Raw genomic sequence first — 14,325 nt, 5'->3', positions numbered from 1 at the left:
AAATATAGAGAAAAAGTATATGCATCAACAATATATAATTTTTCTTTATTATCATTAAATTATTTACCATTTATATTTAGTTATTATTGACACTTCAAAAAACTAATACAAATGAATGATAAATGATATACTTACTTATTTAGTATATATAAATCTTTATACTAACGGTGCTTATATTACACTCTAAATATAATTATAAGTTTGACATTATGAATTTGTTACTTTAAATGGAAGTAATTTGATTTATAGTTGACTTTCTAATAAGGAAATGATAGGTTAAAAAATAGAAATTGCCGATGAAAAATATAGGTTAGGGATCTGTGATGTTAAAAATTTAGAAATATAATTATAAATATAGGCTTAAAAGATAAAAAGAAATTAAATAAAAGTAAATTAGAAATTAGGTAGGCAAATGGCATGTTCAAGAGAATCCAAAAGGAATGTTTTGATATATGATTTAGTTTGAAAATTTCTCCATTAAAATAGTGTTGTATTTTTTTGTTGTCACCTACATTATTTCTAACCTTATGACTAAGGAGCTCATTATTTTCGAGACATGTGATTGTCATTTACAATAATTATCACTTCTGATAATTAAATGATTGACATTTTTTTAATCTTTTTAAAAATATAATATGATCTTATACTATTAAGATAATGCCTTAATTGTATTAAAAAAATGTAGTATGTATAAGTAAATAATATATATACGTGTTGATAGAGGTGATAGAAGGTTCAAACTTTTGGAATACAATTTTTTTATTTTCATATCTTTCTCATTTCTATGTACTACTAAGTACAGTAAATAATAAGATATTTATTTGAAACTTGACTATTATTCAGCTTAGGAAACTTGATTGATAATCAAAATCAATCTTTAATTAAAAATATAGTTTGTATTGATTTTAAGTACAAAATTCATTGAACCGATCTTTCTTAAGTCATTAGTAGAAGTAAGAAGATAATATGAGCTTCAACCGTAACAAATATCCATGCATTTAAATTTAAATAATTAGTACATCATCTATAATTTATTTTTATTATTTTTATTTAAGTATTATTGATTATTAAAAATGAACGTAGGTAAATACACTGTCATTATAAAAAAAAAACTTACATTATTGGTCTTACATCTTTTTTTTCCATATAATAAATTAGTCACAGTCAGGCCAAACAGAACGTTAAAACCTGGATACAGTGTCCATTTTTATCTATAAATTATACATAAATAAATCTTTGCAGGAAACTGGATTCACCATCCAAAGATGAAATAATAAAATAATAAAGTCCACAACAAAAAAACAAAGCTCCCAAACCCAACCACACCACACCATATCTTCATTGCACTTCACAAAACATCATCAATAACCTCACCAAACAAAAAAACCAACCTCAACACATAGAATTCGTAAACAAAGTGTTCTTCAACATTGAAGAAGAAAAAGAGGCAATATCATTATGAAGCTTTATAGAAAACCGATTTCAAGTCCGGTTCGAACCGATAAGTTTCCACCACCATTGATGAGATTTTGGAGAAGCAATGTTGGAAATGGAAGCAGAGGAAGGTCAAGGTCAAATTCAAGCACCATGTTTGTACGGAAGAGAAACACTAACATTGAAGCTACTCAAGAGCCCACTTCACCTAAAGTCACTTGCATGGGTCAAGTTAAAGTTAAACGTTCTTCTAAATCAAAAGAACAAAAAATATCAACACGCGCCGCCGCAAAAGACGGTGCTCCGGTACAGTTTCGCTGGTTCTGGATCCCGAAAAACGCTTTTCAAATCAAACCCTGCCATTGCAAACCCACTTGGCCTAAATGGGGTTTCATTTTTAAGGTTGGAAGCTTCAGAAGAAAATCTAGAAAGATGAAAGAAGGTTCAGAAAAAACAGAGTTAGAGACAGAGCATGAAGGAGAATATGATGAATCAGAAAGAGTGATGAATGGTGATGATGGTTCTTCTTTTGCTTCAAACTCTGGTACCCCACCGAGAAATGCTTTATCATTAACACGGTGTAGATCCGCACCTTATAGATCTTCTTCTTTAGGAAGTAGGTTTTTGGGTTCACCATTAAGGAATGAAGAAGAAACAGAGAAAAAACAGGGGAATGAGGTTGAAAACGGAGGATCCAATTACTCCGAAAATGAGATACCCCATTTGGAGAGAAATTCAGTTTCTGATGAAGAAGAGAATAGGGTATCTGAAAATGAAGAAAAGTTGGAATTTTTCAATGAAATTGAGGATTCAGTTAGAGATAGATTTGCTTCAATGAAGAACATATCAGAAAATGTTGATGCATTGAAGAAAAGAGAAAAAGAAGAGGGAGATTGTGAAGTACCACATCCTGTAGTGCTTACTAGGTGCAAATCTGATTCGGGTTTAAAATTGATCCTGAGGTAAATAATTTCTTGAAGAGAAAGTTGGGTTTAGCTTATATTCTGCTTAATCAATTTTACATTTCTTAATTAATGATTACCGAGTTGAATATAGAACATAATTTGGTGAATATAGTTAACAAATTAATTTATTTTTTGTTTAACTAAAAATTAGTTCCATTATTATATATTAATAAAAACATAACATGTGAATTAAACTTTAGTATTATTATTGTTTTTACTTTATATTATTAGTGCAAAACAGTATAAGAGATAAGATATTGGACAATAGATATCTGTTAATTAATAAATTCTAATTGTTCATAAATCATCTCATGCCATATTTATAGAGCATAAGGGTTTATTCCCTTGATATAGTAATTGCTTGTTTTTGACACATGGAGGTGTAAGAGAACTAATGTGTGTGGCTCTATGGTAACATGAAATGAAAAAGTACCTGAGTTTTGCAGTACATAGAAGAAAGAACATGGTGAGTTGCTGTCTTTCAATGTGTTGTAGTTAATGCATTTGCTATCATTAAAAATGGATGAGTTTCTCTTCTTTTCCCTACTTACAATGTTAAAGAACCTGAAGTTACTGAGGAAATTTGCTTTCACATATGTTTTTGTCTGTTTTCGTTATCGAATTTTGGGCAGTAATATAGAATTCAGCTATGTTTCAACGCCATTTTAAACAGATGATTAAATTAATAATTTTATACTATAGTGTAGGTTTGAAGTTTGGTTGAATTTTTTAACAATTCCATTACACTTCTATAACAAGTTGAAACTGTTGGGAATTAAGTGATATTATTTTCAATTGGTTTTGAGTAACATAAACACCATTATTTCTTAATATCTTAATTGATAGTTTGTTTATAAAAGTACAGAAATTTGCATGAGAGTTAAACATAGTGCACACAAGCTGGTGGGACAACACGACACTCACCATAATAACTTTGTCCAATATAAGAATCCTTCGATGTCAATAATAACAAGAATCCTTTCCATTAATAAAAAGTAAACTACTATAAAAAAAAACAAATGAAATAATAATATAATAAAATATTTTATAACACTTTTAACATTAAAAACATAAGTAAAATTAATTATTTGTCACTCTTCTAATGAAAATGGAGATGATCTTCATTCCAATGAAAACTATATATCTTCTTAGGAATCTCTAATCTCCATAACAATAAGAAAAATAACATATTTTATAAATTAATACTTTCTTCATTATTAATTTATTTATAAATGATATATGTCACTTTATTATGGTTATAATGATTTAGCATAATATCAAAGTGAGAAGTTAAAAATTTAATTTATACATTATTACTATATTATGTACCATTCATTTTTAATATTAATTACTCTTCTCTTTAGACTGATAATATATATATCACACTCATTCTTTTATTTCCATCTTGCTAAATAAGAGTCATGAAGGCCAGATCACCTCACATCTTCTTCTCTAAGCCAATAACGATTCTGCCATCCTATCAAGCTCACCCAAGATCCCCACAAAATTAATTGAATCTCCATCACTTTTGGGTACCAATCACCACTTAGATTCCGAGGAATCATTCATTATATAAAGGTGATGTAGGCATTGTTAAAAATTTTGGAGAGATGTTACCTGTTGTCATGTATCGAAGAAGACAAATAAAAAATATATAAAAAAAGAAAGGAAACAAAGCCATTGTTTTGGAGTGAGTTAGTTTATATTGGGGTGGTAATTATAAGAAATTTGGAATTGTGAGAAAAGATTGAATACTATAAAGAGAGACAAGCAAAATTATGAAAATAAAAGTTTAGATGATGGTTTACATGAAAGACGTAATATATATATATATATATTGTAGGGAAATTTGGAACCTATTTTACTCCCACCATCTTATATATGATATAAAATGAATAATTGTGGAAGCGGCAAGTGAAAAAATAAAATAGAGAATAGTAGAAGAATAATATCAAAAAATTTAATGTGGAAAAACCTTCTCAAAATGAGAAAGAAATAATCATGGGACATATGCAGAAAAATATCTCTTTACAATATTTGACTATCTCTCTCAGAGGATAATACTCAATCTCATACAAAAAGAATGAAATACAAAATTTGTCTAGTATCTCACTAGGAATACTAGTTTCACACTAAAGATGTATATAAACTCTATCACTTTCTCTCTATGTTGATTTTCTCACTTACTTGTTCATTTCTTCCTCACCAAGTTTTCTTTATATAACGAAGGGGAAGAGTGTTTCATCATAAAGACATAGTGGAGTATTAACTCTTGTCATACTTTCAAGATACCTTGAAAATGCTACTCCAACTTTCTAAATTGGACTTCATAGTCTTCAAGAGTCAAGGAGTAATGCTAAGACTTTGGAATACCATCATTTAATGTATTCAATGGATCATCTACCAAGGTTCATTGATCATGATTTCACATCAATTAGGAGGATTCCCAACAAATCTCTCACTTCCTAAATTAATTGAGGGGTATCATCAATGCTGCACCTCTGTAGAAGTCTAATAGTTTCTTAAGTGAAATTATCTTGGTCAACATGTCAAACAAGTTATCATTTGTATGAATTTTTTCTAGCTACAACTTACCATCCTCTAAAGCATTTTTGTATCCAAGTATAACAATAATGAATGTACTTTATTCAAGAATGAAACATAAGACTCTTTGCTAGGTGGATTGCACTTTGGTTGCCACAATGCAAAACATATCTTTCTTAAATATGACCCATTCATGCAAAATGTTTTTCATATATTTTATCTCCTTGTTAGCTTCAGATGTTGCAATGTACTCTCCTTCAATTGTAGATAATGCAACATATCTTTATAACTTGGATTACCAAGATACATCTCCCCTGCAAAGGTAGTTAGATATCCTGATATGAATTTCTAGAATCTACATCTCCAACCATGCCAATGTCTGTGTATCCTACCATCATTTCATCATGATCTGATTCGTCATTAATCTGGTTAAGTTTTGTGTGAGCACAATCTGGTTGTTGGTATAATTTTTCTGGATCTATCTGATGATTAGGATATATCTATTGAGGAATCTCTCCCCTGAATCAATGTGAACTTTTTACTTGCACTTATTTTTATTCAGAACCTTTTTTATCATTTGTTTCACGAAGAACACAATATCTCTGCTACTCACAACTTTCTTGTTTATTAGACCCCAACTCTATACCAAAATTCTCCTTTGGGACCCAAGGTAAATGCATTCATTAGTCATATCATCCAACTTTTTTCTATCATATTTTGGAATGTAAATGAAAGCTCTGCATCTGAATACTCTTAAGTGGTTCAATGATGTTTTCTTCTTGTACCATACTTCCTCTAGAATTTCTAAGTTTAAGGATCTTGAAGGTATTCGATTTATGAGATATAATGCAATTTTCACTGCTTCACCTCAGCAAGACTTGGGGAGGTTGGCATCTTGCAGCATGAATTTGATATTCTTTTCAATTGTGTGGTTCATCCTCTCAGCTACTCTATTTAGTTTACGAGTATTTGGTGGTGTCTTCTCCTATTTAGTACCATAACCTTGCAATAAGCTTCAAATAGACTACAGTACCCTCCAACATTCTCTACTTTTAGACACTTCTACTTCTTCCTAGTCTCACTCTCCATTAATGCATGAAACTCTTCGAATACTAATAGTACTACATCTTTTCTTTTCAATAGGTACGCCATACTTTTCTCAAATGATCATCTATGAATGTGACAAAGTAATAGACACCTCCAAGGGATCTTTTAGATGATGCACAAACATCTAAATGCACTGGTTCAAGTACTTCATCTCTTCGTGAAGGGTTGACTGATTTCTGAAAATTGACTCGATGTTGTTTACCAAAAAGACAATCAATACGTGAATCTAAAATTTGACCTTTTATATGTGGAAGGTGGTCTTTGGCGAGTATTTGTGTCTTCTCACTCAATTACCCCAATCATCTATGCCAAATATCTTGTAGCAACATTTACTTCTCCAATCATCCAGCTTACCTATTGAGATAAGGTTCAAACACATATCTTGGACATGTCTCACCTCCTTCAATACAAGATTGCCTTATTTGTCTGTTAGAAACATGATATCAAATTTTTTTGCAATCTCGCTTGTAACTTGGTTTCTAATTTTCATAGTACTATAATCATCTTTCTTGTAGTTTGAGAAGAAACCTTCATGTAGGCTTACATGGAAAAAGGCACTAGAATCAACGATCCACGAACAATCACCATATACAACATTTAGATAATTGTCTTCTCCAATGATAAGAACATCATCGTCTGTGCAACAACTATGGTAGGCTTGTAACTATTCTTCCTTGGATCAACTAAATCTTCATGGATATTTCCAGCTTGTTGGTCTCTCTTCAGGGACCTGAATTCAAATATCATATGCCCTTCTTTACTACAATAAGAGCATGTTACTGACTTTCTGCGATATTAAGAGCAACCTCTAAATTCACTTTTACTTCTTCGAAGAGATCTATTCCTCCCATGAGTTTTACTTCTTCCACGTCTCTCCACAACATTTGATTCATAATGGAAGGTTGTACTTTGTTCTTTCCTTCTCGATTCTTCATTCAACAGCCTGTCTAAAATAGTGTCTGTTGAGACTTTCCTATATGAGACTAAGTTTCTGAGCATGACTACCAATCTATATTAGCTTTCAGGCAATGAACTCATTAGTAGAAGTGATTGCAAATCAACATCTATCTTCATATTTATCTTTGCCAATTGATTGACAATACATTTTAATGAATTCAAGTGCTCTATCATGCTTTAACCATCTATGTAGTCAAGCTTCATCAGCCTTCTAACAAGATATGCTTAGTTCCTGGGAGCCTTCTTTTGAATCATAGATTCAAGTTTCGACTAGGAATGACAATAAGGAAGATTAGGATCGAGTTTATGCTTACCCAACCCCAAACTCGAAATCCAAAACCTGAATACGAACATGAACCCGAACACAACAATGTTGAAATTAACAATATCATCCCGAACCCATCGAGTTTCGGGTAACTCGAAAAAGTAGTTCTGCTACAATGATGAATTGTGAAAATTGCCAATGTGAATATATGATTGTTTTCTTTCCTTCAAGGAAATGCACAGTACATCATACATTGTAATATAATATATGAAATCATAAGGTTGTACTACATTATAATAATGAAATCATAAGGCACTCTTGAACCCTTGCTACATTATAATAAATGAAATAATAGAAAATGTACAATATCTAATGGATTCGAGGTAGGGTATCAACGATATCAAAACCAAATCCGAAAATTGGAATCGGGTTTTACCCGAACTCGAATCCAATCATAATGGGGTTTTCCCTTAAATTCGGGTTGGTTTCAGATTAGCACCCACATGTTCGGTTTTCATTGTCATCCCTAGTTTCGACCACAAATTATAAGCATTTGTGTATATGGACACATGCTCAAATAAACTTATATTAATATACCTCTAAATCATTGTAACAACTTTTCGATTTGAAAATTCTCAATCTTTATCACCCTTACCTTCTGGCTCGTCTTTACAATAAATAAGCTCATACATATCCTTGTAGTATAAATGACCCTTCATCATGGGCTTCCAATATAACGGTTATGAGCTATCAACTTGAATATGTCTCCATCAATTGAAACATTAGCGACTCCTTCCATCTTGAACTACACATTCTAAGCTCCTCAAATGAACCAGGGAGCTCTAAAATCACTATTGAGAAATTCAGAACCAATTTCCCTCCTCTGAGTGATACAAATTGGATATTTGTAGAAACGAAAAGTGGATAAATAAAATAGAAAATAGTATAAGAATGACATCAATAATTTAACGTGGAAAAACCATCTCAAAATGAGAAGGAAACAACTATGGAACCTAATCTAGAAAAAATGGCTCCACTATAAAAAGTAAGATTACAATATTTGACTCTCTTTCACTTAGAGGTATTCTCATAAAAAAAAGGATGAAATACAACCTCTCTAGTATCTTATTAGGAATACTAGTCTCATACTATATATGGTGGATATAAACTCACTCACTTACTCTCTATGTTGTTGTTCTCACTTGCTTGTTCATATCTTCCTCACAAATTCATTTTATATAGTAAAGATGAGGAAGACTTTATCATAAAAACATAGTGTAATATTAACTCTTGTCATACTTTCATAATACCTTCAAAACACTACTCTAACTTTCTAAGTTCCACTTCATATTCTTTAAGAGTGAAGGAGTAAGTCTAAAACTTTGGATTGATCATCATTGAATGTATTCAATAAATCATCTATTAAGATTTTTTGGGTCATGCTTTCACATCAAATATTGGGAATGATTCTTAATATATATATATAACATTATTATAGTAAAAAAAACTGAGGCAGCAACGTTGTTAAACATAGTATCGTATATATATAAGATTATTTATAGTCAGAATAATATATATAATAGGATATATATATATCCTTAACAACATAATTTATGATAAAAGTTGAGATAAACATATTTAATTTAGTCAAAATTAGAAGAAGACAATGTTATAATATAATAATTTTGAGATATTATTCGGTAAACTGTGTACTAAAAGATAAATAACTAGTTAAAATGACCACTGTAAAATCATTTATAGTCACTCAAAAGATTACGAATATTTTAATACTATATCTTTTTAACTCAAAGCATATTTTTAATTAACATTTTTGACATAAAAACTTATTGTAAGAAGATATATGTTCATTCTATCGTGAGACAACTGATAAAATAATTTATTTTTAACATAAACAAAAATTATAAATATATTGAATAATTATTCTGAGATTGAATGTATATCTAAATAAAAATTATATTTACTTTTAGCTAAATAAAAAATGGTAAATATTTTGCAATCACATATTAAGAAAAAAGAAAACTCTCGGTATGATAATATGTTCTTGATCTTTATTATATATTCATATCCCGGTTGATTATTATTAGAACAAATCTTTAATACATATTAATCTATTTACTATGACTGATATAGAGGTTATCGAAATTAGTTCATCACTAGTATTGGATTCTCTATTATTACAATGTGAGGGGAATAATCAATATCTTATATATTGTTTAATTTATTTAATTAAAACAAAGAAGATGGACCCTTAAATTTTTTCATTCCACGTGTTGAAATATATATTATGTACCAGTGATATAAAAACTGTACCGTGTCGGTCGGGTCGATAGGAAAATTGGTGAATTGGACCCCTAACCGATACGATACGAATGTTGAACTGACCAAGTATCAAAACCGGTCAAAATCGGTGAACCGACCATAATTTGACTAAACCGGCCGGTTCATACACATATTTTTTTTAAAATACTTAAAAGCTTAAAAACCCATTACACACGGTGACCCCTCTTTCCAATCTTTCTTCAACACTTCAAGACAATGCTTCCGAGGCATACGTACATTACACCTTTTGGTTCCTAACATTGGTGTGTAATCTTAGTGACATTTGTGTAATCTTGGAGTCAACTGTCTGAAGGTAGGATCTAGTGCAAAAGTGGAACCTCGATATGAGACAACTTTGACTCCTTGGTGTTAAATGTTAAAACTCCAAATTTATTTATTAGTAGGGTGAGTTATGAACTTGTGTCTTTTATTTATATTTTGCGTTTGTTAAGTGATACTTTTGGATTGATATATGTTTTGCAATTTATACTTTGAATTTGTTAAAGACTTAAAATTGTTTGTTTATGTAAATTTTGAGGAGATTATGAGAATATGCATTATAAATTTGAGTATCTACTTATTTGAATTTTTTTTGTTATATGTTTATATATAAATATTATAAGTATGTATGTCTAGTTAACCGGCATGCAGTTTAATTACTGAACCACCAGTTGAATCACTGTACCACTATACCAGTACCCTGACCGGTTTGATAACTAGTACGGTTTTAATAACACTGTTATATACCAGAGAGGATTGTCATCTAATGCATCCATAATTTATTTTTTTGGTTTCACACATGTATCCTCATATTGGAGGCAATCATATCCGAGTCGCGAACATCCACATGCTTATAATTAATTCAAAAATGACCTCACATTTAATATCATAAATACTTGTTATTATGTCCTTTCTGGATAAACCTAACCATATGGACATCCCATGATCAAAAATATAATTCGGGGTCTAAGTTCAAAGTCTTGAACCACCTGATGTGTGGATAATCGATAGCTTTACAAGTCATAATTCGGTTCGAGTTACGTGTATGAGTACTAGTCCAATGACAACTTTTTTGAAAACATCTTAAAAATTGACTATTCTTATTTGTTACTCTAATTTTGTTAAAAGTTATTGAAGTGATCCTGCTTTTGCCAAGGCCCGGCTCCTGTCAAGGCCCGTTTTGGAAACAACTCTCACTTGTAAATTTTTCATTGATTCAATAAAGATTTCAAAGTGTTTTTTTTCTCGTTCTTCTCCTTTATTGTATTCGTCTTCCTTCACTTTTCTTTTCTAATATGGTATCAGATCTCTCAAATTGAGAGCTCTTCTACGCATCATCATATCTATCTCCTTCGCTTTCCACATTCTTCTTCTCCAAATCCTCTTTCCTATTTTTTCTTCATCATCACTATAGCCAATCCCTATAGAATACCTTTCTACAAAATCAATGACATTACAACTTGAATCAAATCAAGGCCTTCGTGATCTAGATGTTACACAAAATCCATTCTATCTTCACCCTGGAGAAAATCTAGGAATAACTCTCGTTTCTCCACCCCTCGACAACAAGAACTACCACAGTTGGAATAGAGCTATGAGGAGAGCTCTCCTTTCGAAAAACAAATTCAAGTTCGTAAATGGCTTGATTAGAATGCCTAATCTTATAGATCCAACATATGAAGCATGGGAAAGATGTTATACCATGATGATCTCATGAATTACCAGATCTTTGTCTCAATAGATAAGTCAAAGCATAGTCTACATTGATTCAGCACAAGAACTTTGGGAGGATTTGAAAGAAATGTTTTCAAAAGGAGACCATTTTCGATTTTCAGATCTCTTACAAGAAATACACTCTATAAAACAAGGTAAGAGAGATGTTTCAACATATTTCACTAATTTGAAGACAATATAGGATGATTTGGAGTCTCTGAGGCCCTTACCAAATTGCATATGCAATATCAATTGAACTTTGATTCTTTTGAAATTATCAAAGGTTATAAGGACTCTAAATATGTTACATGCTTCCTGAAGGGTCTCAATGACCAATACTCTATTGTGAAGGCTCAAATTCTCTTGATTGAGCCTCTGCCTAAGATCAATAAGGTGTATTCTCTGGTGTTACAACAAAAAGGTACGAATCATGAGGAGCAAAAAAGCTTGGTTAATTCTATTAACTCTACACAGAATTGGAGACCAAATTTCAACAGGAACAACACCTTTCCAAGAAAGATGCAAGACATCAATATGTGAGGACAAAATTCTAACAGAGGCATTCTTGGAAAAGAACAAGCAAGAAACGAAAGTGTCAAAGTTTGCATCTTTTGTGGTAGAGAAAACCATGTTGTGGACACTTGCTATTATAAACATGGTTTTACACCTAACTTCAAGTTCTGAACAAAACCTAATAAAGAGACAATCAACTCTACACTCAACCAAGGGATTCCTGACTCTACCATTAATTCTGATTCTAAGTCAAAAACTAATGAACAACAAAGGGGAGAATTGATCTTTGATCCAGGCCATTGCATCAACCAAGCTTCTAGTAGTAAGGATTTAGATCCTCCATCAGGTATGCCTATATCCCAAAAATATTGGATACTAGACATTGGAGCCACTGGTCATGTCACTAATGATCTTGCCAATTATGCATCTTTTCAAAATATTAAACTCATACTCATAAAATTACCAAATGGCTCCACTATCACAACAAAACAATCAGGAAGTGTAATCCTTTCTGACAGCCTTGTCCTCAACAATGTCTTATATATTCCTACTTTTTTTATTATATAATCTTGTTTATGTTCATAAACTAATTAGTTCACAAGATTGCAACATTATTTTTGACAAAGATTGTTATGTTATTCAGGATACAATTACCTTGAAGATGATTGGACATATTGAGGTTCACAATCATCTTTACTTACTCATCAAACTACCCAAGGCATACAAGCCATTATGTCATACAATAAATAATTGTACGACTTCTTGCATTAATTTATGGCAATTTCGTTTAGGTCACCCTTCACACATTGTTCTTAATCAAGTATGCAAACAATTCCCTTATGTAAAATTTGAGAATAATAAGATTTGTGACTTTTGCCACTTAGCTAAACAAACTAAGCTTCCCTTTCAAAATAGCTTGTTTGCCACCACATATTGTTTTGAGCTCATACACATGGATATTTGGGGCATGTGAATATCCCATCTGTCCACGGCTACAAATATTTTTTAACTGTTGTGGATGATTTTAGTAGGCACACTTGGATGTTTCTTATGCAATCAAAGTCTAATGCCAAAGATATTATTAGAAATTTTGTTACTATAGCTCTTGTGAAATTTGATAAAAGGATTAAGAATATTAGGTCTGACAATGGCATGGAATTCATGATGCCAAGCTTTTATGCTGAAAATGACATTGTACACAAAATATCTTGTGTTGAAACCCCTCAACAAAATTCCATTGTTGAAAGGAAACATATGCACGTCATGGATGTAGCTAGAGCCTTAATGTTTCATTCTCAATTACCTAAGCCTGCCTAGGATTATGCTGCAAGACATGCAGTCTACCTTATAAATAGGCTGCCAACCCCTGTTCTTCACTCTAAATATCCCTTTGAAATTTTGTTTGGTACTAGCCCTTCTTTGACTGACCAAAGGTGTTTGGTAGTCTGTGCTTTGGAAATACCCTTGCACAACATAGAACCAAATTAGACCCCCGAGCCATAAAATATGCTTTTCTTGGCTATAAAGTTGACACAGATGGTTATATCCTTCTAGACATCTCTTCAAGAGAAATATTTGTGACTAGGAATGCTCATTTTTATGATCACATATTTTCTTGCTCTGCTGTACAACATCAGCAGATTCTTCAAGAACCTCAAGAGCCTCAAAAGCCTCAAGAGGACACCCCCAACAATTGTTATATACTGGATCCTATTCCGAGTCTAGTTCCTCATACTGATCAGCTTTCCCAACCTTCTGCTACTACCACACCTTCAGTTATTAATGTCAAAAGATCTCAAAGACCTCACGTTCCCCCAACTTATCTAAATGATTTCCATTGTATTCTTCTTAATTCAACTCCTTTTCCTTCATCCACCAAGGTAACACATCCTTTGCATTCTGTTTTGGCCTGTTAATCCTTATCTCTTACATACCTGAAATACATTCTCTCTATAACTTCTCATACTGAACCAAAAAAATTTCATCAAGCTATTAGATCCAATGAGTGGATCTATACTATGCAAGATTTACAAGTCTTACAACAAAATCACACTTGGGGTGTTGTTTCTCTTCCTCCTGGAAAGAAACCTAGAGGCTCAAAATGGATTTACAAACTTAAGTTCAAATCTGATGGCACCATTGATAGACATAAAGCTAGGCTTGTAGCAAAGGGGTATAATTAGACCGAAGGCATAGATTATTTTGAAACTTTTGCCCATGTTGTTAAACTCACCACCATTAGAATTTTCTTGGCTATTGCTTCATCTAAAGGATGGTTTCTTGAACAGCTTGATGTCAATAGTGCCATTTTACATGATGATCTTAATGATGAGGTCTACGTGGCCCTTCCTCTGGTGTCATATGTTCTATTCCCAATCCTATTTGCAAGCTTAAACAATCCCTCTATGGATTAAAATAAGCAAGTAGACAATGGTTTGCCAAACTATCGAAAGCCCTCATATCTCTTGGTTATCAACAATCTCAACA

At 31.8% G+C, this 14,325-nt stretch overlaps 1 protein-coding gene across 1 annotated transcript; it reads left to right on the top strand.

Annotated features, from left to right (window-relative positions):
* On the top strand, positions 1,308-2,462 carry LOC109334100. The gene has a single exon (XM_019569672.1). It carries the CDS (start codon positions 1,459-1,461, stop codon positions 2,398-2,400), a length of 942 nt encoding a protein of 313 aa, XP_019425217.1. The 5' UTR covers positions 1,308-1,458; the 3' UTR covers positions 2,401-2,462.

The sequence above is a fragment of the Lupinus angustifolius genome, chromosome LG19 (genome assembly GCF_001865875.1).
Source record: "Lupinus angustifolius cultivar Tanjil chromosome LG19, LupAngTanjil_v1.0, whole genome shotgun sequence".
In the NCBI taxonomy this organism is placed as follows: Eukaryota; Viridiplantae; Streptophyta; class Magnoliopsida; order Fabales; family Fabaceae; genus Lupinus; species Lupinus angustifolius.
Note: the sequence above shows the minus strand (reverse complement) of the source record. Positions and strands in the feature narration are given on the sequence as shown.

Excerpts from the sequence above, each read along its gene's own strand:
- LOC109334100 (XM_019569672.1), top strand. The coding sequence starts at position 1,459 with ATGAAGCTTTATAGAAAACCGATTTCAAGTCCGGTTCGAACCGATAAG.